This window comes from Corvus brachyrhynchos, unplaced genomic scaffold (genome assembly GCF_000691975.1).
Source record: "Corvus brachyrhynchos isolate BGI_N302 unplaced genomic scaffold, ASM69197v1 scaffold544, whole genome shotgun sequence".
NCBI classification, from domain to species: Eukaryota; Metazoa; Chordata; class Aves; order Passeriformes; family Corvidae; genus Corvus; species Corvus brachyrhynchos.
This window is the reverse complement of record NW_008238325.1, coordinates 3255929-3281332: the sequence shown is the minus strand read 5'-3', so window position 1 is coordinate 3281332 and position 25404 is coordinate 3255929. Positions and strand designations below refer to the sequence as shown.

The 25404-nt window shown below is 49.0% G+C and overlaps 4 protein-coding genes across 4 annotated transcripts in view; 1 reads left to right on the top strand and 3 right to left on the bottom strand.

Moving 5' to 3' along the window:
- GPR87 (G protein-coupled receptor 87) overlaps positions 1-10126 on the bottom strand; it is an 11128-nt gene extending 1002 nt beyond the window's left edge. Inside the window, 4 exon segments of the mRNA XM_008633766.2 lie at position 1; positions 4-96; positions 632-764; positions 9720-10126. The exon segment at position 1 is cut by the window's left edge and continues 1002 nt beyond it. Of these exon segments, the coding sequence (XP_008631988.1) occupies position 1; positions 4-96; positions 632-665 (128 nt within the window). The 5' untranslated portion in view covers positions 666-764; positions 9720-10126.
- MED12L (mediator complex subunit 12 like) overlaps positions 1-25404 on the top strand; it is a 97630-nt gene that overhangs the window by 51057 nt on the left and 21169 nt on the right. The window contains exons 16-20 of the mRNA XM_017734415.1: positions 22758-22905; positions 23484-23602; positions 23689-23832; positions 24378-24541; positions 24969-25100. Of these exons, the coding sequence (XP_017589904.1) occupies positions 22758-22905; positions 23484-23602; positions 23689-23832; positions 24378-24541; positions 24969-25100 (707 nt within the window). The remainder of the gene's footprint in view (positions 1-22757; positions 22906-23483; positions 23603-23688; positions 23833-24377; positions 24542-24968; positions 25101-25404) is intronic.
- On the bottom strand, positions 15787-17575 carry P2RY13 (purinergic receptor P2Y13). Its single transcript, XM_008633782.2, has 2 exons — positions 17473-17575; positions 15787-16961 (listed from the first exon to the last, which is right to left on the bottom strand). Exons 1-2 carry the CDS (start codon positions 17520-17522, stop codon positions 15917-15919), a joined length of 1095 nt encoding a protein of 364 aa, XP_008632004.2. The 5' UTR covers positions 17523-17575; the 3' UTR covers positions 15787-15916.
- The window catches only part of P2RY12 (purinergic receptor P2Y12), a 7573-nt gene continuing 1868 nt past the window's right edge, over positions 19700-25404 (bottom strand). Inside the window, exons 2-3 of the mRNA XM_008633767.2 lie at positions 21689-21950; positions 19700-21289 (exon numbers count right to left, since the gene is read on the bottom strand). Of these exons, the coding sequence (XP_008631989.2) occupies positions 20253-21289; positions 21689-21779 (1128 nt within the window). The 5' untranslated portion in view covers positions 21780-21950 and the 3' untranslated portion in view covers positions 19700-20252. The remainder of the gene's footprint in view (positions 21290-21688; positions 21951-25404) is intronic.

Here is a 25404-nt window from a genome sequence, read left to right as displayed (position 1 = left end):
GCACGGGCAGGACGATGGTGGTGAACTCATCATGTGTAGAGTTCCCGAGGGAGCTGGCATTGGGCGAGGTGCTGTTGTCTGGGCTGAGGCGATTCTCTGTGGGAATGAGGGAAAGCAAAAGGTTGAAGTTTGTTACTGGTGTTTTACAAACGGGCCAGTTTAGAACTGTCCTCTCCCTGGGCAGTCTGGAGGCTGTTTGGGTGAACCATAAATCAGAACAGCAGGTTGCCAGCTCTTGGCTTTCTTGACAGAATGCGACTTGTGAGCTGAGATGTTTGTCATGAGACAGGGCTCTGGAGAGGCTCCTCAGGCCTATCAAAATGCTCGTTTAAACTTAGTTTACTTAAATGTATTTGAAAATCACAGTCTCTGGGGGATTTTAAGATTTCATATGTAAATGTTTGTGAAAAACTTATAAACTCTGTCACAAAATGACAGTACATTTTGTTTCAAGTTGTTTATGCTCTGGCCCTGCCGGGTGAGGCAAACCAGGCAGGCTGGCTGTGGGGTAGCGCTGGGCAGTGCTCAGACAGCCTGTGCTGGAATGACTTATTTCTTTCAAATGTTGGTAGGAACTGACAGTAATAAAGTAAACACTTATCAATCACTTATATTTCCATTGTTATTTTACCTGGCAGTTTTCCATAGGACAAATTGTACCCCATCCTTTGTGTTGCTGTAGGTTTTCTGCTGAAATACTCTTCAGGAGTCCCACTGGCAGCCGTGGATCTGGGATGCAGCAGGGCCTGTGCCAGGATGATGTTCTGGGGAAAAAAAGTCCACATTAAAACCAAGGAAAATAGGAGAGCCCACCTTCTTGTCCCCTGCATGGAGAGGAGCTTTGTGAAAGGAGCTTCCTCTGGAATTCCCAGTGAAGGGCTGGCTAAGATGTGCTAAGGGCTGATCTCTGGGTACTGCACGGTGGTTCTGTGGTCAGGTCTTCATTGCCCTCTTCTTGCTCATTTCAGTGATGGATCACCAAGAGTGGATTTTTTTTTAAAATCATTACTCACTTCTTGAAGTAAAAAAGTTTCATCTGTAATTATGAGATATGTGTGTATGACTTCATAGTGTATTCCCCAAACTGGGGTGGAAATTGTGGAAGTGGCAAGTTCCTGTTCCTTTTTCATAGAAACTGGCACACAAGGAATACTGAAATCTGCAGAAACTCATTTATGCCATGATGGCATCACAATGTTTGCCATTGTTCAAAGGGATTTTGCCAATACCAGTTTGTAAGGCTGTGCTCCAAATTGTTCTTTCCTCTATCAGTATGCAAATGCAGTAACTTTTCTGTGGTTCAATTTTTGCTTACAAGTTTTGATAGGAAAACTGGCAAAATTGTTCAGATCTCACCAATCCCACTAGACGTGACTGCTCTCATGGGAATGAAGAGAGGATGGAATTCCTGCAGCCCTTTTGCAGATCAGAACCTGTTTTAGGTGCCATGCCCATGTAGGAGCCACGTTGTGTGGCACTAGATGGCACCAAAGCAAGTAATGGTGTGTGAAATAATTGGTAAAAACTTTAATTTGGATATTTTAACCTTTTTATCCGTCTGGCTTCTTGGCTGGCACTATTTCCTCTGACAGTGACAAGACTGTCAAGGGTGTTGTAGGTATTTTGTTTTCTATGGGTCTGGGCAGCAGTAATCCATCATGTTTTGCTGTTGCTGAGGGTTTGCAGCTCTCTTTTCCGCCCAGGAGGCACGGAGATCAAAAGAATACGTGATTTTATGAAAAGATGCATATCTGACTCCTTATGTAAATAAGGTGCTTATTTCCCTGCTTTTCAGAGTTTCTTTTAAGTCTGCATAATGCCCGGTCCCTGGAAAACTCCTTGTTCTCAGGCTCTACTGAATCCTGAGTCCAGAGAAGTCAGTGAGGTATTGGCTGTGTTGCCTGGGATTCGAGGCAGAGCAAGAGGTGGCTCCTGTGTCCCCCTGCTGTAACCCTGGGAAATGCTGCAGGATTCCCTGGGGCTGGGGACGGATCTGTGTGGAATGGACTGCACGTGTACTGGTGTTGCTCTGGTCCCAAAGGGATTTGCTCTAAGTCCTGTCAAAAAAGGCTCCTTTCTTTTTCCTCCTCTGCATCCATTCTCGTAGGTGGATGCTGTCACAAGAGACTGTAAAAATCCAGCACCGGGTAGTGTCAGTGCCTGTGATTCCTGCACAGACAGCCCCGACACTCTGCAGAGGTTCTGTGCCTTGTTTGACGTCAGGTGGCTGTTTTCTGGTGCTGGTGGGGAAGCTCCCTGTGGCAGGGATCTCTGGCCAGAGGGAGTTGCCATCCTCCGGCCGCTCCCCGGCACTGGTCCCGTTCCCATCTGCATTTGCTACCGGCAGGGATGGGCCATCCCCAACAAGCCCTGTTCAGTACAGATCAAAATCCAGTTTCCTTCCTTCTTGTGAGCAGTGTCTTGTTTCCTGGGTACTGTTACGTGAATCCACTGGCTGTCAGCCTGAATCCTGGGATTTAGCCCGTGGCTTTACAGTGCAAAGTGCTGCGGAGGTCGGACTGCAGTCACAGGGGCCAGACGCGGCTCCACCGCTGCAGCAGGAGGCTCTGCCCGGACAGGAGTGTTCTCTCCGCCCCAGGGAGCGCCTGCAGTCCCCAGTCAGTCTGTGCTGGGCTGTCTGTGCCCCGTGGGGGTTGCCGGGCTCCCCGCTGCTCCCGTGCTTGCCCTGCGCTCTTGCTCAGGTGCCTTTCCCGGTCCCCGGTGCCTGCAGAGCCCGTGCGTGGGTGGCAGGAGCTGCACGGTCCCGGCTCTGAGCCTGGAAAGCCGTTCTTGCGGTGAATCCCACACAGCCCCGCTGAATTCTGCCCGGGGCAGCAGCCATGGTGGAGCCCTGCCACATGTGTCCCCTGGTCAGGGAAGGTGTGACCACACTCGGATTGCCCAGGGACATCCAGGCCACTGCGAAGCCACTGTGGGACCTGTGTGCAGTTGTGCAGGCCAACCAGGACTGAGTCTTTACTTGGATATCTCTGTGTCTTCTTATTCCTGATGGTTTTAATGTTAAAATATGTTCCAAAATTATCTCAACAAACTGTGGGTTGGAAGAACAAAGCAGCAAATTCTTCACCAGTGTAACCTGTGCCAGCTGGGCTTCGTGAGCAGGGCCCTGTGCCCTGCCAGCACACCTGAGCTCAGCAGAGGCTCTGGTGTCTGCAGGGTGGAGGAGAGAGGCAACACTTGTGACTGCTTGTCCTTACACACCAAAGGCTCTCCCTGGTGTTGCTGTAGCTCAAAGCTCTAAAGACTTCACCAGGCAGGTCTGTGCAGAGCTGCAGAAAAGTGCTGGTGTGATGGTCCTGCTGCACAGAGCTGGGTGTGTGATAGAGGGTGGGATGCGCAGCGATGGTCTGCTCAGACTCAGTGGGCCAAAGGTGTTTCCATAGTTTCCTGCCAAAGTCTGTCAGGCTGAGGGGTGCTGTGGTGGGCAGAGCACTCGGAGCAGTGTGGTTTTGTTGTTTACATGCTGGGGTACGTGAGCAAGGCCTGCCAGTAGAGTTGGGGTATCTGTGCTCCAGTAGCTTCGTTCTTGCCGACAAAGACTGTTATATTGCAGACTCCAGGAGTAGGAACAAACATGCTCTATGGAGAATTCACTCTTTTTCATGTGTTCTGTTGCAGTAGGCAATGAAGACTGTCTTCTCTTTAAAGAGTGTTTCAGGATATTTTGTAAATGCTCACTGTGTACTCTAATTGTGGATTTTTTACTTGTTTGAATATAGTATTTTTGTGCTCAGCAGGGCTGCCTTTCCTCTCCCTGTCCAGTTCTTTGGACACTTTCCTCACCAATTTCATCCTAAGCAACTATACAAATATATTCTGCTTGGATGGCTTTGGAGATGCACTAGAAGCTGCTCCTTTATCCAACCAGAATACATTTTACTTCTTGTAGCTTCTGCACTTTGTTGGTGGTTGATGACATAATCTCTTGCTGCTCATGTGGACAGACTGGTTTATGTCCATGACTGATGTAACCTCAGAGAAGAAATGAAATAACAGGCTGCATGGCAACCTTTCATGTCAGGTGGGTAGGGAATGACTGCAGAGTTTTTCTAGTGACTAAGGCTTTAAGTTGCCTTCCTGTTTAAAGAAATGGTATGTCCTCAAATCTAATCTTTTTTCAATTTATTTAAAACTTTTTAGAATTGGAAAACTCTCTTTGTGACCTAGACCAGCTGTTCTAGGTCATGGGGCTGCAGAGTCTTAAGTAATGGTTTTTATTTGAGCACATAACTTGTTGGTATGTGCCTTCTTGCCAGTCCCTCTGCATTCATCACCGTAAGCTTGGGTAAATGATGGGGTTAATGCAGCAATAGACATGTGAGGCAGATATTAAAGCTGCTGCTGGCTGGCTGCAATGCTGTTCTTTTCTGTTGCCCTTCAGAACCAAATCACGGAGATGACTGTAAAGATTTAGGGGGAAGAAGCATTGGTGCAGGGTAAGAGCACGTGTGCACACAGCTGCTGCAGGCAGGCATGGAGCCTGTGTCACTGCTCTCTGTGTCAGCCCCACACTGTCCCGTGTCCCCTGAGCCTGCTCCCGGCCCGTGCTCCCTGAGCAAGCCTCCATGTTCTGGTTTTCCCTGCCTGCATCTCTTTATCCTTCTTAGTGCTTTCTCTTGTTCACTACAAGCCCAGTCCCAGCAGCTAGGGCACTGCCACCTTTCCCTTCCTTGGAGGCCTCTGTCAAAAATGGTCCATCTCCCTTTTGGTGAAGGTATATGTTAATGTGCTGGTAATGCACAGTGGAATAACCTGAAATTCCTGTTTGAATTGCTGCCTACTTCAGTAAGTTGCCCTGCTTGCTCTCTTGTGCTTTGCACACTGTAATGGTTTTGGTGTTTTTGTAGCCAGTACGTCCTGGTCCTGGCCCTGACTGGGGTGGGGTGGGAGCTCCTGGGGTCCCCCCGTGCTCTGAGCAGTGCTGGAGCCCCCGAGCACCTCCTGCTGCTGCTGAGCACGGGGGGTGCCCAGCACCCACCCCACTGTCACTTCCCTCAGCTGGGAGAGGGCGAGAGCAGCCCTGGGGTCCCCATGCCCCCTGTGCCCTCTGTCCTGGGAGTGGGGCCAGCATGGGCTGGTTCCCTGGGCCAGGAACGCTGCCCTGCTCAACCAGCCACACTGCAGAGAGGCTGAAAGGAAGGACTGGGGTGTAACTGTCCCCAGCTGTGGCTTACGGTGCCTGTCTTCTTCGTCCTAGCCAGAAATAGGAACCTGCCTCTGCTCAGAAAGCTGCTTGTCTGCTCCAGCTTCTGGCACAAGACCTCCTTCTGTGTTTTCAGGTTCCTCCTTGAACTTCCCCTCATTTCCAGCCTAGCTTTCCTCTCACATGTCTCAGAGCAGTGCAGCATCCTGCCCCGGGAAGCTGCTGTGCAAACTGGCTTCCCTCTGCCTTCGGCTGCTGTCTCTGCTCTGCATCCTGTCCTGTCCCTGCCCTGTCCTATCCATTCAGGAGAGACAGGAAGGGCAGTGGTCAGGGCTCACACCTGCCCGGGCCCTCAGCTGACACCCATGTTGGGATGCACACAGGAGCAGCCTTCCCTTGGCTCTGTGCTGGGACATGCTGCTGGCAGGGACCTATGTCCCCACCCTTGCTCTGCCCAGGAGAAAAGGCACCTGTACCCTGCAGAGCCCCCACATACAGGCACTGACTGATGGTGTGGCTCAGTCTTCCTCTGTCCTCTGCCTGTGGCAGCTGGAAGTGCCATGCGTGGCTCCAGTGCCTGGGCTGGATGTACCTGGCGTCAGGGCAACCACCTAAATGTGCTGAGTCTTCACCTGTGCTGCAGCTGAAATCTCACAGCCTGTTTGCACCTGTAACTTGTTGGGAGTAGCAAGATGCTGGAGTAAGCATTTGATAATACCATCTAGTATGCAAAATTCTCATTTTGGGGGAATATGCCCTTAAGATAACATGATTTCCTCACTTTGAAAAGAAATAGTAAAAGTACTTGGACAAATCTAACTTTCTCAAAGCCACTTTTGGAATATTTTGTCCAAATGTAGCCATTAATTTTTTTCTCATTTCATGTGAATTATTATGAACCCTAATGGTCCTCTGTGTGAGACAGTTCTGACATGAGATGTTGCCCGAGCTATCAAGTTCTTTTTTTTCTGTCTTTTGAATTGTTCCTTGCTAAAAGTTCATGGATTATATTACCTGCTTGGAATTGGATTTTCTATGCAGAGTTTGCAAGGTCTAGTAACTGTTGTTAATTGTTACAGTAAGACTGTTTTTTAAGCTTATTTGCAGAACCTAAAGCTGCATGAATTCCCTTTCCTGTTGCATAGGCACTGTAGTTCCCAGGTGACGCTGGAGGAGTGCTTCCCAGTTCTTTGCTGCATTAATGACCAGCACATGCACTGTCCGTGGCCCAAAGGCAGGGGTGTACCTTCAGTGGTCATTGTGGCTCTGGTCAGGTGTGCTGGGCTGTGGTGCTGTGCGCAGGAGGGGCTCAGAGGGGGCCAGCACCTCACTGCCACCTCTAAAGAGGTGGGGAAGGAGTGTTGTGGCACGGTACAGCTCCACAGCTCCTGTGGACTGCAGTGGTTTTTGCATGAGAAGTTGAGACATCTGCCAGCAGAACTGGTATCAGCTGGGCAGGAGGTGAGCAGCTGCTCTTGGTGCAGGAGAAGCTGGGCTGCAATTGCTGGCTGCTTTTTTTTGAGGAAAGAAAAAGAAAGCTCAACACAGTGCTTGGGCAGAGCTGGGATAATGAATGTTTTCTCAGTAAGGCAGCCTCTAATTAGGAAGGAGTAAAGGAACTCTGGAATGTTTCCTTTGCTGCTTTCTAGAAGATGCTGCTGCTGGTTGGTTGTGGTCGCACAAAGCTGCTGGCAGTGGTAGCTGTGCTGCAGCCCTGTGGAGAGGCTTTCCTTGGGCCCCCACCAAGAATACACCACGTGAGGTGCAGCCCCCGTGCACAGCCTCGGTGGGGCCCTGTGGTGAGGGTCCCACAGCTCCTGCGCCGCGAGCGGGCGGGTCCTTGGCGCTGCCCAGAGCGCGGTGCCACGCTGGCCGAGCCACGTGCCTGGGCCATGCCACGGGGGACACGGCTGCCACGGGGGGAGCGTGGCTGCCACGCTCTGCACCCACCAGCAAAGGCCATGGCTGGGGTGGCCAGGCTTGAGTTGGAGGTTTTTACTGAAAATACCAGCTTTTAGGCTTGATTACTTGTACTGTGCTGTGAAAAACATTAAGTAAAAATTTCAAAACGACACTTTAAAAAGAATCAAGATGTCTGGGGCACAAACACAAAAATGCAGGTGTGTGACTGGCAGCACTGCACCTTCATCTGTTGGACCTGTGTCTGCTGTCCCTCTATCACATCCCTTGGGGCCACTGTGAGAAAATATGTTGGGAAGTCAAAATAATTATTAGTACATGCATGTCGCCAGTGCCATTTAAATCCTCCAGTAATTCCAGTCTACCTTTCAGGCATTTTTCTTTGTGCTGAAGCAATTTCTATTGTTTTTTTTGAATGCAATCCTAATTCACATCACAGAAGCACCAGGAAATCCTCATGTGCCTGTGTCAGCTGGTTTCTCTGTGGTCCGGGACATCCTGCTGCCGGACAGTGCTCTGCGTGCTACTCTCAGCAGCACCACTGCTTGAAAGAGGAAGGAGAAGGACCTGGGGATTTTAGAGTGCGACTGGGAGAAGTCCAGCCTGGTGCAATGCCTTTCTTTCATGCACAGCCCAGAGGGTTCCCTGCCCCCTCTCGGAATGGATGGGCTGCTGGCCCTGGGCAGGGCGTCAGGCGCCAGCTGCGAGAGCTGCTGCTCCTCCTGCCACCCAGCTCTGGGCTCCTTTTACAGGGGTGGCACCAGCTGCCACAGTGAGGGTGATAGAAGCTGATAGAAGTCCAGTTTATGCTGCTCAGCATCAGCTGTCCCTTTGGCATGTCACTGACATTTTCTTGAGGAAGAACCAGAAGCAGTGGTTGCTGCAGTACCTCGCGTGAGGTTCACTGTTGGTCAGATGTGGAAAGCCAACTTCTGATAATCGACAGTGCAATGTTTTAATTTATTTAAGATGTTGGAAAGGGTTAAGACTGCTGAAATGTAGGAATGAATCTTGCCTCCTTCCTCTGGAGTTTTCTTGGCAGCCCTGGGGTTGGTGTCTGCTGCAGCCTGGGTTCCTGGGGAGCCGACAGCTGTGCAGTGGCTCTGGAGCTCATGGTGTGTGTCAGGTGCGTTTTCACTCAGTTCCAAACCATTATAAATCCTGCACAGTTTGAGTTTAACGCTCTAGTCGTACCACAGGGGGTTTGCCTGGCTGCTTCTGGTGCTCACTGGATCAAAGAGCTCTGCCACACTCCTGGGATCCCTGGGGCCAGGCGACTCCCCAGTGTCCCGGGGCTCTGGGGCCCCAGCCCCTGGCGCGGGTGCGTGCCGGCACATGATGGGCTGTGGGGTGCAGGTGCTGGGTGAGCTGGTCTCCCCACTCCCTCCCTGCCCCGCAGGGGCTCCGTCAGCCTGGGAGGGAGCCGAGGGTGAGACACTGGGCTGAGCTGGGACAGGCAGCCCTTTGCAGGTGGGGAGGGAGGAAGGCTCACGGCTGATGCTGCTGAAAATTTGCTGGTTTTCTCTCCCACCCCCCTAATGCAAACACACAGTTTCTGTGTGTGAGGTCCCCACACACCCTCCAGCCTCTCTCCCCCCTCCTGCAAGAACTGCCCCTCCTGCAGTTCCTCTGTGAGGGGGGATGTCCCATGGAGAGGGGTGGCAGGAGAGGCTCTGTCTGGTGCCCCAGGGCTGCAGACCCACCCACAGAAGGGAGAGGAGGGGAAGCTTCTCCTAAAAAAAGTACTGGTGGGTTCTGTGCTCAGGACCAGTGGCTGGGAGTGAATCAGCAACATCAGCCAAAGGTTGCCTGAGTTTCCTGGCTTCCTTTTCTAAAGAGGGCTGCAGAATTCTTTAAAAAGATGGAAAGAAGTGTGAAATACTCCCAATTTCCAGATGGAGCGCACAGAAGGAAAGTGGCTGCAGGCCCTACAGCGCGCAAACAAGTAATTTTTTAACAAACCCTTGAATCATGCTGCTGCTCCCAGTGCTCTGTAACCAAGAACAACCTTTTCAATATGAAATCTCCTTAAAAGACAGAGGCTTTTGCAAGCAGCTCAGATATTTCCCAGGCCGTGAGACTCATCAGATCTAGTCTGCTCATTCAGAGCTATGTGGTTTTTCCAGTGAACCTGACAAGTTTTAACATGACTTGAATGAAGTACGAAGGAAGAGAACATTTATTCTGTTAATATAGTGAAGAGAGCTCAAGTTTGCTTTCCTATGCTGAAAGAGGTGAAAGGGAATATAGTACAGACCCTTTTAAAGGGTCTTTTAAAATCAGATCTTGTAGTTACTGAATCTTACTTTCTATGAGTTTAGCTCTGTCAGGAAGTGAGTTATTGAAACAATGGACCCACCTGCACTTCGAGTTGTATCTTAGAAGGAAAGATTAGTAGAAACCAGGTTTTTTTTGCCACCATGAATACTATGTATGAATGAATAAAAGGTTGGTAAAGGCATGCTATTTTGAGAACTTGACGCTTTTAATTGATCTGACATTCAGTTTATGGTTCAAAGTCTGGTTTTCAGCAGCTATATCTTAATTCCTGTCTTTTCACTCAAGGGTGAGAAAGTGCTAGCAGATTCACTGAACAATTTATCAAACGCTTTTCCGATGGTCAGAGCTCACTTACCTGTCACCATCGTCGCCTTCCGCTTGTCTCGGAGCTGCATCCCAAAAGTGCCTCAGACTCCTCCAAAACGCATCTTGAAACTACAGTAGGCAGGAGAGTATTTCCTGGGAGAGGGTAGCTGAACAAACCATGTCTGGCAGTAAGATTTTTGGGCTTCTGATGGCTTTTTTTTGTGATACCTGATCAGAGAGTCAAAATTCCCCTGGCCAGGAGCAACTGGAGCAACTGGCTTTCTCATTCCTGGGAATGACTCACATGCCAGGGTAGGAGAGCGCGCTCCCGCTCACTTCCTGGCTCCGGAGCAGCTGGGGCGCCCAGGACGCAGACGGTGATTCACCTGGGAGGTGGGTTCGTGCGGGGAAGGCAGCGCTGCTGCCCTGCCTCTGCCTCCCGGGGCATACCGCGTCTGCAGGGTGGATGTGGATTTCATGTGCTCCTGAAGAATCTCGTGCTGGATAGATGAGAATATCTGCTAATCAGATCATCTTGTCAATTACTAATTTGATTATATTTAGATTATCTTTAGTGTTGTGCTTTGAACAGATCCTCCCTTCTAAATAATGTGTAGAATGAAAGTAGAACATTAGTCTGTCCTTCAGTATTGCAGCTAAAATGACCCGAGTGTCTGTTCCTGCCATGGTGCTCCTTAGGACCGACTGAGCCCACTGCCTCTCACAGCCCTGCCCTCAGTGGTCCTGCCTGTACATATGTTTACATATGTCAGACTATTTAGTGCCTTTAGAGCACTGAAATAATCATGGGACAAAACTGGGACATATTATATTGGGACTGTTCTATTGGGACAAAGTTCTGCTTCATGTCACTGGAGGATGAAGTGGGTCATATCCCATTTCTGCTGCCTTCTTTAAAAAAAGGAAATCCCCATCTCCCTCATTAAAAATTCAGGGAAAAAAGAAAAATAATCTCAGTGCTCTGAGAGCAGTGGCTGCCAAGGCCTTTTTCTGTCTGTTCTGCTTGGACTGTTCTGTACACGTTTGGGTTTTTTGTCTCAAGTATCTGAGGGGCTGAGCCCTAGTCCCCCTCTGCTGAGACTGGACACCCCTCTGCACAGGAGCCCTGTCAGCTGCACGGAGCCTGTGAGGGGCCAAGCCAGAGCAGGACCCACCTGCTGCCCCCAGACTGAGCAGCTTCCTCTGGCCTCTGTCCAGGGAACCCTGTGCTAAATCCCACATTTCTCCTTGTGGGCAGACTGTAAAATTTCCTCTTGCCTCAGGACCTCTCCCTTGAATCAGGCGCAGTCCCTGATCACAGGAGACTGCTGGCACAGCTCGCCTTTGAAGAGCAGCTTTTGCAAGGCAAAGCAAACCCATGCAGATGGAGCTGTAGGAACACAGCTTCACTCTGTTGTATTTTCAGCTTTATTGTCACAGGCTGCCAAACTCATCCCAGGAGCTGGATATCCTGACAGTAGACCCAGACCAACAGATGGTCTCTGTTGCAGGCACATGGCACCCCCTGAGGATGGAGAAGCCTTTCCCTGCAGATAGGGAGAGGAGACCTGATGAAGCCCATGCCTTGCTCACACCTTGCACATGGCTGTGCAGGGCGGTGTGTGCCAGCCTCCATTTCACCTCCTTTCAGCTGTCCCTCATGCTCCAGGGTTTGGCAGCTGCCTGTTGGAGATAGGGGAACAAAAGTCAGAGGGTGTGTAGGGGGTTCATACCCTCCTGGAACAATCCCCTCCACGCTCGACTTTGCCCTGCATGAGGTGCATGCTCCAGAGCCAGGTGCTCCAGACCCAGTGCTGTGTCCTGGCTGCAGAGCAGAGTTCCTGCATCCCTGTCAGGGGCACAGCTGGACTCCCGGGAATGCTCCTGTGGTCTCAGGCCTGTGGTCCAGACACGGCACAGCAGCACGTGATGCCTACATTTGTGCTGCTGTTTTTCAATGCTGCCGGTGCTGGTGGTTTCTCAGGCTGGGGTCTGAGGACCAGTGCAGCAGCGTGTGCTGTGGGGAAAGAGAAGAAATTGAAAGTGGAAACTGAAATGTTTGAAAAATGTAATTTAATTGCTTACAGAGACCCAAGTGTTTAGGATTTGGCACTCTGGGAGTAGAGTGCACACACCAAAACCAGTGTGTTAGTAATGGTCAAATAATAAATAAAAGCTGGACCAGAATGGGGTTTTAGTTTGTTTATTTTTTGAATATGGTGCAAAGGCACATCAACTTTTTAAAAAAATCTCTGTATTTTGGTGTACCAGTAAAACACGATGGGTTAGAACCCAGTGCCCTGGCATCCCCGAGCAGGCTCCAACGCAGACGTGTTGTTGGCTGCTCCCAGGCTGGAGCAGGTCAGGACGAGCTGACACATGAAACACTGAAACGTGGGGAGCTTGTCGTAAAAACAGCATGGAAGAAATGTGAAAGTCTGATGTAAAGAAAAGCTGAAGGTAACTTGTAACTTCACTATTGTTCACATTATTTAAAGGCTGGATATCCCTTTTTGTGTTTTGATGATTAGAGAGCAACTCTTGGATTTCATAAGAGCCTGAACAACGTTATTACAGCAATTACTGCCTTGCTTCATTCTAAAACGTCTTCACTGCCATATTTAGCAATGTGAACTGCAAGGTTATGTTAAAGCAGATTCATCACCTGGGTAATGCACAGGACTGGCTGTTTCTGTTTTTTAAGCAGAAAAGAGTCAGCAAGATCAGAGCTTGCAACACGGGGAGGATCCTCCAGCCCTACAGCTGCAGATGTGAAGGTGCTTTTGTCAGGAGAAGAGTCTTGGAAGAGCTGACATTTCCCCTTTCCTGATGTGGATTACTCCAGTCACTGTGTGATGCCTGTCACTAACAGGAAAGGAAGGAGGAAAGTATCTAATTAAGACCTGACTTTAAAAGCTCAGTTCTTTTTCCCTCTATCCTCAAGTTGCTCACAGTGTGCTGATAGGGAACCTGTAGTTCCAGGCCTTGGCTGGCTGATCCTGTCTGTAGGCTCAGGTCTGTCCTGGTGCCTTCAGTCCTGCCCTATGCCCTGCTGGCTCTGTGTGTGTGCCATCCTGTGGGTCATACCCTGGCTGCTTGACTTGTCTGCCCAGCTCTTGTTCACCATGCAAATAGTTGGTTTGCATTTCTAATTAATTGAAGCACTGCTGTGTCTTATGAGAGTTTTCTCAGTGCTCAGAACGGTGGGAGCCTGTATGGAGGGATGTGTGTAGCTGTGCCAAGGGTCAGGATGTCTCTGAAGAGCAGTTTGTCTCTGGGCACTAAGGAATTATGCAGTACCCCTGAGGAGAGGCAGTCCAAAGACTGGAGGATGCATGTGTTAGGTGAGGGTATAAAATACTTCCTTTTTCTGAAACACAAGTAAAATAAAAAATTCATGTACCCAAAGAAGTGATTTCCTATAAAACTCAACTGCTGAGTACCCTGTAGTTCCATTTTCAGGAACCCAACAACCTGTAGAGATGTTTAGGACAAGTGTCAGTACTTCCTGTGTGGAACTGGCCTGTGGGAACCCGGGACAAGAGTCATTTCTGCTAACAGGCTGAAGGTCTCATGCCAGTTTTCAGTTTCTAGGTTGTCTGGAGTGAGGACAAGCCATGCAAGGGAGCATTTGTCTGCAGGAAGGGAGAGCCCTGCTGCTGCCTCATGGTGTGATGGGCTGGAGTGAGCACAGGTGAGGTGGGAATGGTGCACGTGTTTGCTGTCCTGTACGGCTGCTGTGTCAGGTAACAGCAAGGGTTTTGCTCAGGGCAGAACCAGCACATTCTCAGTGGGTTGGGAGGAAAATCAGGTTTGGAAAAATGGTGACTGCTATGTTGAATATGCTGGTAAACTTTGCTGAGTTCCATAAATCTCTTGGCTGCACTAAAGGAAGCTGGGGAGCCCAGTGAAGGGGCTCCATGGCATGCTGTGGTCCCTCCCTGTACTCCGGGCTTCCTGCCAAGGGAGATGTGCTCTCCAAACATGGCTCTGTTTGGTCACATGCAAAACAAAATACTGCTTTGGTGATTTCTTTGAGCCTTAAAAAGCAGAGACCTAAACTTTGAGGCGTTTTAACTGTTACAATTTTTACTCCGTCTGGAGGCAGTGATCTAAAACTGTGTAGAGAAATGTGCAAAATCCCAAGTGTTAGAATTCAGGGACTTTTTTCCCCTAAGTGGATCAAGCAGGTGTTCTGTCCTTGCAGTCACCTTCACTTCTTTGCTACAGTTTGGTACCTTTGGCTCCCTTTTACCTACCTAAGAAGCAGCAGCTGAAAAACAGATGATTAAGACTCCTCAGAAACCTTTGGCACACCCTTTATTTAAGGACCAACTCATCCCATTTTGTGGTTACACCCACCCTAACACACAGGCTCTCAGCACTGAACTTCGTGTGCTGCCAGTGTGTGTGCGCAGCGTTGGATGAGCCTCAATCACAAGCAGAAATCAGAAAATAAAAGGAATTTCTGTTCTTCAGCATTTTCTTAGTTTCTCACTGCCACACTGCTCTGTAAATCCAGAGCTGGATGCAGTCAGTGTGGGGAGTCCTTGGGACCTCTGTGTTAGCTGTGCTGGTGTGATTCAGAAGGAAGAGGGAGGACTGAGATGGATGGAGAGTTTTGTCCTGAATTCCTCCCTGACACATCCGAGGTTTGGGAGCACAGATTTCAGTGGGCACCTGCCTGGTGGAAGGTCACAGCTGGTTTACAGACCCTCTTCTCCCAGTGTTTAGCTCAGGCCCCTCTGTTAACTGTCACGCTGTGTCAGCAGGTTGAGAGGAACATTTCCAGCCTCCTGTATGTTCCTCTAAGCAGTTACTGAAGTGGTGGCTATTTCAGCAGCTAAGAATTTATTATATTTGCTTTTCCTAAAGGAGCAAAGTTAATCCTTTTAACAGCGTATGTGTGTGGGGAGAGCCTTTAATGCAACAGCATTTAATCTGAGAGGTGGACAATGGCTGAGATAACACTGATTTATAGGGAAATCCAGAACTAATTGAAAGCTGATTGGGGATTAGTTCAGTTTCCAGTTAGGAAGGATGTTACAGCTGTGGAAGGTATGTAACATGCCTGGTGAAGAAGATGGAGTGGGTAGAAGTTGCTAAATGAGACATACATCTTCCTATGTGGCAGAGGCTGGGGAACCCCAGAGTCAGATGTAATTCATGCACAGCAATGTACAACAGCTTTGAAAAAATCAAGCTGTATGGAGCAACCTGCTGGATTGGATTAGGCTGCTGTAAACAATGAATTTCTAAAAAGCACTCAAGTGGTGATCAAAGTGTCTGGCACGTGTGAGAGAGCGCAAAGCTGGCAGCAGAGCTGGAGGAGAAGGGATGGTTGGGATAAGGGACACTGCTGCCTTGAAATAGTAACATAAATTCCAGAATTTTGGATTAGAAAGTAGTTTTTCTCCAGGGACGGTCCCTGTGGGATAGCCAAGGGAGAGCTCTGTGAGTGCTCTGGTGAGCTGGGTGGAGGGGGATTCTCTGGATGGGGAGGCTCAGGCAGTGTTCCTTGCTCCCTTCTCTTTGCCTGTTGTTGGGACTGGGAAGGGTGAACATGCCACCAAGGGGATGTCCCTGGGTGTTCCTCTCTGGTGAGTGGTGGGGTGGGGCTGAGCCCCACCTGGCTCTGGGGCCCCCTTTGTGGGGGACTCAGTCCTGGGTGCTCTGCTCGCCCGGACGAGGAGCATGTACTGGGGGCAGCTGGGGTATTGCCAACACTGTCCTCCACCAAAGTCCTGCTGGGAGCAGAGAGGAAGGATGGTGAAACAGTGTGGGTGGTAGGAAAGTAATTACATGTGTGAGAGAGGTGAGGAGGATGGGAAGGGACTGTGTCCATCCCTCTGTTCCTCCTCTTCCCTACTCTTGATGTGTAGCCAAGCTGACACTCAGGGTAGGAATTACTGACATACACAGTCAGCAGCTCTGGGGTTTAATCCCCAAGAAAGTTGAATTGCCCTTGGAAGCAGGCAGAGTCAGTGAGCTGCTCAGGTGTTAGCAAGTGAGTTGTTTTAGTTTAAAGCAGAGAGAATTAACCTGTGGGTTGTCTTAGGCAGTTTGAGCGAGAGCCTTTTGCCCATTAAGGCTATGCAGTGAGTATACATAGAAAATCTATTTTGCTGCATTTATTGAATATTAATATTACTTGGCAAATACCCTTTTGTGTTCTTCAGCAGAAGTAAACCAAACTATTTTTCAAGTTCTCTATGAACGTGCAGAGTAGAGCGTGCAGCTGCAGAATCAAGACTCAGTAGGAGACACTTGTGTGTCCAGTTCAGTTTTTGGGTTTGTCTGGACCATTCTCTGAAGAGTCTTTACCCTCCTGTACAACACCTTCTCCACAAAGGGCCTGCACAGGAACATGTAGATCAGGGGGTCCATGCAGATGTTGGTGCCTCCCAGCCACAGCGTGCTCTCTTTGGCCACGAAGAGCTGGTTCTGCAGGCGGCAGTCCATGTGGGCACTTGTTTGGCTCAGGGTGTAGGGGACCCTGCTGAAGTGGAAGGGGGCAAAGCATAAGAAGAACACAGTAAAAATGATGAATACTTTCCCCTTGATCCGTTTTTCGCTTTTGTTGCCTTTCTTCTGTGTTTTTATGTAAGACTCATACACCTTTTTGGCAATAATTATATAAAAGAGCAACATGAGGATGAGGACAGTCCAGAAGATGAACTGACAGATGTAGTTGACGGCTTCGTGCCATTTGAGTCCGAGGTAACTCTTCAAGGAGGCGCACTTCCTCACGGACTGGGGCGTTGCTGTCTTGTTGGACAAGATCACGTTGGGGAGAGAGAGAGCCAGGAAAAAGAGCCAGACCAGACTTGCGAGGATCTTTGCTGAGGTCAGATTTTGCACCCAGAACTTCCCAAAAGGTCTCACAATCTTGAGAAATCTGTCGAAAGCAATGAGCCCGAGCAGCACTATGCTAATGTACATGGTGTCGTAGAATATTACGGCTGAGAAGCGACAGACAAAGGCTTTGAGCTGCCATGGTCCCAGGCCAGAGTCTGTCAGGATCTTCAGAGGAAGCATCAGGGTCATTATAAAATCAGAAACTAAGATATTTTTCAAGTAGACAATGAAAGTTGATGTGCTTGGAATGTGGAAGAAAGCCCAGCAAGCCAGGCTATTCAGTGTGAGTCCCAGGAGGAAGATGAGCGTGTACAGCACTGGGAAGAGCAGGTGGGTGATGGTGGTGTCACGGGGGCACTGTGCAGAGGAGGGTGCTCCACTGGTGTTACCAACAATGCTCGTGTTTGCAGAATCTCCCATCGTTTGAAGTAGACTTGGGCGAAAAGGAGGGAGAGAACACAAAACATAACCTTCTGTATGTAGTATTACATGTTCTTGCAGTGACAGCAGGTTTGCATGAATGAACACAAAACCTGAGCATACGTTAAACAGACCAACCAATTTCTCTTCTGATTCATGGAAAATCTAAATCTTTGCAGAAATTTAGATTGCTTATAAGCTAACATCCACTGGAAAGTTAGAAAGGTTCATACTTATTCTGGAGGTCTAGGGTAATGTCATAGCAGGGTATAAGAGCAGATTGCCTGGAGCACCATTGGTCTTTCCATAGAAATGTATTTTAGCATTGAATAGAAATGTCAAGAGCCATGGCCCAAAAGCCAGCCACTTCTGGGTAAGTGACTTCTCGTAATTCTTTCCAAGCACCCGCTGTTTTCCTTTCTCAGCACAGCTTTAGGTAGCATTTCCAAGGTCAGATGCACACAGGTGGCCCTCAGCCCTGAGTGCCCCGTCACACCCCCTGAACACTCCGACCGTGCAAGTACCTGGACAAACCTGCCGCAGCTGTTGCAGAGGCCTCTGTGGCTGTCCCCATCTCATCCGCTGTTCCTCTGCCAGCAGAAGCCTCGAGCAAAGTATTAAGAGTGGGGAAATGTGTAGAAAGATGAGACTTTTTCTGTTGGTGTGATGTGTGGTTTCCTTCCTCATTTTCACGTGTCGCCTGAGTTAGTCATATTTGCTATTGCTTTTGTCTCTTCCCCTTGCTCTGTATGAGAAAGCAGACCATCTTCTCCTAAACGAGAAAAGGAAACCTGACCCTGTCCCTCAAGACAGACCTATTTTTGGGTTTGTGTGTGCGTGGACAGTGCTACACCTGCACTGGTAGGATGAACAAACACAGAGTGTTTCCTGACAGCGTTCGATGATAATCCTCAAATGTAGCTCCTAGCTGTTGTTTGTGTGTGAATTCCATGTTCTGGATGGCACTAGTCATTGCCAATATGTGACAGGAGTCTGCTCAGAGCCACCTTACAGTGGGTGCTCAGCTCCAAAACCATGTGCACCAACATGCTCAGGGACTGCCCCCTCTCCCTGCAGCCTGGTATTACTGACACCTGGACCTGAGCTTGACTTTGGATCTCCAGAATGGATTCCTGGTTTATTTTGGCCCATGTAGGCACTGTGCCACTTACAGCCACTTTCTGGTCCTGGCAGGAGCTACTGCTGTGTGGGAAGCTGTGGATTGATGATGTGTTTGTTGGGTATAATGCTGGAATTCGGTGCGTTTCTCTGTGAACAGAGCTGTTTGTGTAAGTTTATTCCTGCCTGCTCATGTGACAGCTCTGGCTCAGGGCTCGCTGCTGTGTGGTAAGTGGCTCGTGTTCAGGCGGTTTCCTGGGACAGCCGTGGATTGCTTCATGAGGTGCTCAGGCTGCAGCTGTGACAGGTAGTTTGTGCATCAGTACCTGGGACATTTTGGTTAATGTAGGTGCTGGTGTCAGTGTTAAACGGCTGTTGAGAGCAAACAGCCTTGAGGATGGCTGGGATGAAGCTCACCCTCAGCACTGCCATCAGTGTGATGTGTCCCTGGCTGCCCGACCTGGCTTCTGTTCACCCCCTGTTGACTGTGTAAGGGGGTCACAGTCCACTGCAATGCCCCAGGACTGATGTCCAAGGCAGTGCCTTCCATGTTGTCTTCCAAGCTGAGTTCTTGATGCTATTCCCAGCTGTCAGAGGCAGCAGGTACCATGTGCCTCTGCATACCCCATCAGTGGTGGCTCTGGGGGACAGGTGTGTCTGTTGTCTGGACAGCTCACCTGATCAGGGAAAGCAGCTCCCGGGTAATTGCCGCTCTCTCTCCATGTATAGGTGCAAAAAATGCATGGAGTGAGTACTGGGTGGGAGTGGGGCATTTGGCACTTCCCTCCCTGGGCATTAATGGGAGCTGATCTGGCCTGGTGCCTGTGGGCTGATGGGGGAGCATGCTCCAGGGTGGCTGGACACTGTTTCCAGGGAAATCCTGGTGTCCTGAGCTGTGTGGTAGAACCCAGCTACTGATTGTATCAGCTGGAGCAGGGACCAGCACGAGCAGGGCATGAAACAATTTGTGGAAGGGTTAATTCATCCCAGCGGGTTATCGGAGAGGCACAGACCCCAAGGCCGAGTGTGGCAGCAAGTGAGCAACAAGAGAGCTGCCTTTTAACTTCTTGGGAAATTGGGTTTCAGTTGTAGAAGTGCCCTGGCAGGCAGGGACACGTACCAGGAAGGGTGGACAGGCAATGGCTTTGGCAGAATGAGCTCTCGTGTGACAGTGACCCATGCTGCTCAATTGGAGCTGTTTGCAAGTGCTGATAAATGAACCACAATTTATTCCAATAGCCCACAATCTATTTCATGTGCAATTGTTGTGATACCTCAAAATGTCATGTACTTGAAGATACTTCCCTGTTTTTTTTTCAAGTTTTCCAAATGCAAAAGGGGAAGTGGTTGAGTATTTTGTATAGTGAAAAAAGCTGCCCTTAATCATCAGTAAAGAAGCTACCATGAGCCTATCTTTCCCCAAGATCTCAGTATGATGTAAATCGAGTCTTCGTATGTTTTCTAATATAATATATTCTTCTCTGTGAAAGTATACAGATTTGTTTATTTATGTAGTAAGGGGAAGGAGCTGGGGGTTTAATTCATATCAAGATAAGCCTGATTATGAAATAATTTCCTCTGACGTACAACTATTAATTACTGGTCAATGGATTAGGAACTGCAAGCATAGAATGAGATAAGCCGAGTGTTATTCTGTTACCAAAAATTTGCACAAATGGCTGCTCTACATCTGGCCTGGGTTTCTGTTTGTCTGCCCGTTGCATACAAGGTGACAACTCCCTGTATTGAAAAATCACATCTCCTGTGGATTTATCTGCATTTCTCAGATCCTGTGTTTTCATGGACTTCACTCTCCCCAAGTTTAGCTGTTTCTGCAAAATCTTTACAGTTCACGATATCATCTGTAGCATTTCATGATTCTGTTTTAAGTTTTCCTCACAGTTCCACCTTTAAGTTCAGATTCTTCCCAGCAGTTCTGACAGACATGGTTGGGGTCAGGGGAGCTCCTGTTTTGGCAAGGATGGAGGTTGGGGGCAGGGGGACTCCTGTTATTTAAGCTTTCTAGTTTTGCAACCAGTGGTGGTGGTTCCAGGGTGCTCATGCTTCATCTGCAGGACTGTTTCTAAAGAAGTTGGTGATGTTCTAGATACGCTTCATGGATTTGTGCTCCTTCCACTCTCAATAAATGTGTGTGGCCAGGAAGGGGCGTGTGGAGTCCTGAGTTCTAGAGTGGCGTCTCGTCTGTGTCATCCCCCTCGTTCTGCTCCTTTGTCCGTGCTCCGAGCCCTGCCATGTGCTTGCACAGCATGTCTAGCAAGGATTTCCTAAATGATTTGCAAAGGAAAAAGTATATGAATGGGTCCAGGCAGGCATTGAGGGACGTCAGCCACAGTGTGGTCTCCTTCAGGTAGAACAGGGTGTTCTGAGCAGAGCAGTCAAACACATCTCTCGTTTGGCTCAAGGTGTAGGGGATTCTGGTAAAGTGGAATGGCACAAAACAAATAAAGAACACAGCAATGATTATGAAAACCTTGAGATTGACAGTCTTCTTGGATGCCTTCCCTGTGCATCGTGTCCTTTTATAGGATTTGTACAGTTCCTTGCTGATGAGGATGTAACATACCACTATGACTGCTAAGTTAACCCAGAAGATGAACTGGCAAATGTAGTTTACAATTTCATGCCAGACTAAGCCAAACTCTGATTTCAGGAGAGCACACTTCCTTACATTCTTGGCTGTTTTCTTCTTATTAGTTAAAATCATGTTGGGTAACGAGAGAGCAAACATTGATACCCAGATTGCTGTGGACAGGATCTTGGCAGCTAAAAGACTCCGTGGAGTTGATGTTCTGAATGGTGAGGTGGCTTTCTGATAGCGATCAATAGTTATCAGACCAAGAAACAAGATGCTGATGTACATGGTGAAGTAAAACACAACCTGGGTGACCTGGCACACAAACCCTCGCAAGACCCAGGATACCAGCTTTGCATCACTGAGGATCTTAAATGGAAAAGTCAAGATCATGAGGAGGTCAGAAATGACAGTGTTCTTGAGGAAGATGATGAAGTTGGATTTACTGGATATTTTAAAGAAGACCCACATTGCCAGGCTATTCATGGTGATCCCCACCAGGAACAGAAACGTGTAGAGTAAAGGGAAGATGACTTGGCTGATCCTGCTGTCACTGGTGCAGTTGCTGTCATTCCTGGAGGAGCTGAATTGGGTTGTGGCTTTCATTTGCACTGTGGTATTCCCTCTCCCTGGAGAAACAAACAGAAAACCAAAAGAAATTGTGAGTTTTATCTTTTATGAGGCTTCAGCCTTTTCAGTCAGCTTTGAATCGTGTTGTGAACAAATGCACTCAGTGGGTGGGGCCCTGGCTGGGCCAGGGCAACTCTCAGGTGTGTAGCGATGTGGTTGTTTATGTGACTGTATCTCTGTCTGGGCTCTGCCTGTGTAAAACAGGCACTCGGGGGAGCTGATGTGCTCTCAGCTGATGCCCACATCCCTGGCAAAGATTTATTTCTTCCTATAAGGTAGAAAAAATTGGCTTTTGCTTTGAAGAATGAAACAGGTTCATCTGCCAAGTCCAATCCTATTGGAACAAGCCCTCCCTGAGCAGGGACACATTCTCCCCCCAAAAGCCAAGGGAACGGTACCGGGAGAAGCGGAGGAACGTGGGTGTTCCCTGCGGTGGAAGCTGGGGTCAGTGAGGGGGGGTCCTTGGCAGTCCCTCCAGCTCTTCACCATGGGAGTGGGCAGGAGTGTTCCTGTGGAATCCCTCGGAGCAGGGAGAGGCGGGAGGAGCAGCTGAGCATCCCAGCCCTGAGGCTGAGACCTTCCTGTGGTTGTGAACTGGTTTCTTAGCCAGTGACAGCTGCAGATTCCAGGTGATACACTATGAGTTTCTGCTTCTGTTTTCTGCAGAAAAGAGAGAGAAATGAAATTTTAAGAAATAATTAGTGTTTTACTTCCTGCCTTTCACTGACTCTCAGAGGCACTATTTGTAAAGGGAACGGGGATTTGTCAGATGGTGCGACTTTTCTGCGCGCAGAGCTGCATTCCCGTCGGCCCCTTTGGCCTTGTGATTCCTTAGTGTTATTCCTGTACACAGACTTGTTTCTTAAAACTTTTAAAGCACTTGAAAGAAGTAGTGACTGGTTACTTTGGAGAAGGTTATTACTGAAGGAAATATTTTTACCTTGTGTGATTTTGTAGAGCAGTGCTTCAAGTTTTTAAGCTACATACAGTATGTCAACATTGTATGATATATACATTTAACTGAAAGACTAAACAGTTGCAATGAAATAAACTACACATATTTCAATTTCTTTGGGATGTGCAAGACAGAACTTTAGGAGTTGGGCTGCATCTTTTTTTTCAAAGATTTGTATGTAGTGTCACAGAGTTTCTAAACATCTGTCTTCTATTTACTGATCTGCTGCAGAATATTGATCCAGGGAGCAGTTTGGAGGGGCATCCATTTGCATCCTCTGACTCTGTCCTTGTAGATACACACGGAATTCATAATAGCAGATTGCATTTTCCCAACTGTGCTTTTACACCACTCTTCAGTGATTCCCTTTGGCACTGTTTCCTCCCTGGTGACAGCCACGGGAGATGTTTTTGTGTTGGAGTCAGTTGTTTGCCACACTCTGGGCTGCTCAGGTTTCCGTAGGTGATGACAGGGACAGGCAAAGAGACTTCACTTGTATCTGCCCTTTTCAGGATGAATCCTCAAGCCATGAGTGTAACCAGCGCATGATTCTCCTTTATGGTGTGGGTAAGGAGCGTGATGAAGCAAAGCATCAGCTGAAGAAGATTACCAAGGACATCCTCAAAATCCTGAACAAGAAGAGCACTACAGAAATGGGTGGTAAATGCTCTAACACTGCTGTTGGGTCACTGGTAGCGAAGCTCACAGGAGCTGTGAGGTGCTCAGCATATTGTCTGGAGCCGTGCACGTCATCCCATAATTTGGTTTTCCAGCGCTTGGCAGTCACTGGGAGACGGGCTGAGCAGAGCCCTGCAGCACAGGCAGGGGCTGCTGTCCTGCCCCACGGGGCTGTGGGATGACCAGCGGCCACCACTGCCAGAAACCTCAGTTTTCCCTTGTAGCAACTGGCTGCAAACAAACTTGTGTTGGGCTAAAGCCTGGAATGTGAGTGATGCATGTCCCTGGCCTCCTGTAGCACTGAGTGACTGCTTGCAGCTTTTCTGGGGTGTCACCTCTTCACACTGGGATAACCTCGCAGTAGCTCTGACAGTGCTCCATGCTCTGGTGTATCTGTCCCAATTATAATGGAAAACTGGGGCAAGTAGGGTTTGTGTAGTCATGAGTAAAACTTACTAAGATTTTTATTGTCTTTTAAGTCAGTAACAATCTAAACCTGCTAGGGCTCCATTAAATATAAAATTACTGATAATTTTATATAACCTTTTATATCTGTTCAGTTGAGGATGAAGGACAGAAGGCCAGGAAGAACAAACCAGAGGCGTTTCCAACCCTGGAGACCGTGTTCACAAAACTGCAGCAGTTGTCCTATTTCGATCAACATCAGGTGACATCTCAGGTACTGTGGCAAATGGTGACCTTCAGAGTGCTGCTGTACCTGAGGAGCCCTCAGTCACATCTGACTTTTGATGTTCCTTTTCCCAGATCTCCAGCAATGTCCTCGAGCAGATCACTAGCTTTGCCTCAGGAACATCATACCACCTGCCCTTGGCTCACCACATCCAGCTCATCTTCGATCTCATGGAGCCAGCACTGAACATCAATGGACTTATAGACTTTGCAGTACAGGTGAGCAGAGTTCATTTTGGGGAGTTATGTCAGGACAAAGCTGCAGTACATTTTCTACGAAGCCAGAAAAACCCCAAGATCTGGACTGCAAATTACTCAGATTTGATGCCATGTGCTTGTATCTGTTTCAGTTTCCTGTCCTCTGAAACAGAATGCTGGGCACTTCCCCATTCTCTTGTACTGTGGTAGTTGTGGAGAATCAATACATGCATTTTATTTTTAAATCTTTCAAAATTAATAAAATTCTAGATTATTTTAACACAAAGGATTTTAGGATGGGCTTTGCTGTTTTGGACTGAACCATCGAATCACTCAGTAATACATCTGATTGCCTGAAATACCGTGGATTTCTGAGTAGTTCTGAGGGATGGTTTTTCTACTTTAACCATTTATTTTGCTCCCACTGCTCCTTGTTCTCTAGTGAATAGTGAATTGCATTTTTGTTTGCCACACAGTTTATCCTTAATGTTTTTTTTTTTCTTGCTCCTGTTTCAGGTGCCTAACTTGGGCGTTACTTTCAGTTTGTTGTTTGTGTGTATTCTCAGCTGCTGAACGAGCTGAGCGTGGTGGAGGCCGAGCTGCTGCTCAAGTCGTCCAGCCTGGCTGGGAGCTACACCACGGGGCTGTGCGTCTGCATCGTGGCTGTGCTGCGGCGGTACCACGCCTGCCTCATCCTCAGCTCCGAGCAGACTGCGCAAGTCTTCGAAGGGTTGGTGGCACCTGAACCTTTCCAAAGAGTGTTTTGATATCTCTTAAGCAGAAAAAGCATTTAGGTTCAGGCAGTGGGAGCAGATGTCGCAGTGCTGGTGGGGGGCTGTAGGTGAGCTCAGGGGAGAGGGGAGGATGATTCGCCTCCACAGGCTGCATCCCACTGCTGGGGCTGGTGGGACCCCCACCCTATGTAGCCTTGGCTCAGGAAGGGTTGTGCATCTTGATTTCCTGCCCGCTGGCCCCACTCTGCCCTGGGCTCCCTGAGGGCCTCTGCCACAGATGACACCAAATGTCACATGAAGCCTGTCAGCCTGATGAGGGTCGGTCACGTTCCCCAGCTGACAGAGGGGTTTATATGATCTATGGCAGTATGGGACACGTTTCTCAGGTGCATTGGAACAAACTCAGGATGGTTTTGTTTGCAGGTTGTGTGGGGTGGTGAAGCACGTTGTAAATCCTTCTGAGTGTTCCTCTCCAGAACGGTGCATTTTAGCTTACCTTTACGACCTGTACGTGTCCTGCAGCCACCTGAGAAGCAAGTTTGGAGACCTGTTCAGGTGGGTGGTGAAGGGATTGCTCTCACCTCTGTGCACAGACTGATGCGGGCTACTGGGGTTTCCCTTTACTTTGCATCCCGTGGAAATCGCCGTGGCCTTTGCAGCCTTCGCTTCACTGATGCAGTTCCCCTGTCCGTGCCAGGGCAGCGTGCGGGGCCGGGCGGTGCCGTCGCAGCCTCGGGCGGGGTGGGGCAGGGCAGTCCCCGGCGGGTGTGCGGTCCCCAGAGCAGGTGCGGTCCCCGGCGGGTGTGTGGTCCCCGGCGGGTGTGCGGTCCCCGGAGGGTGTGCGGTCCCCGGCGGGTGT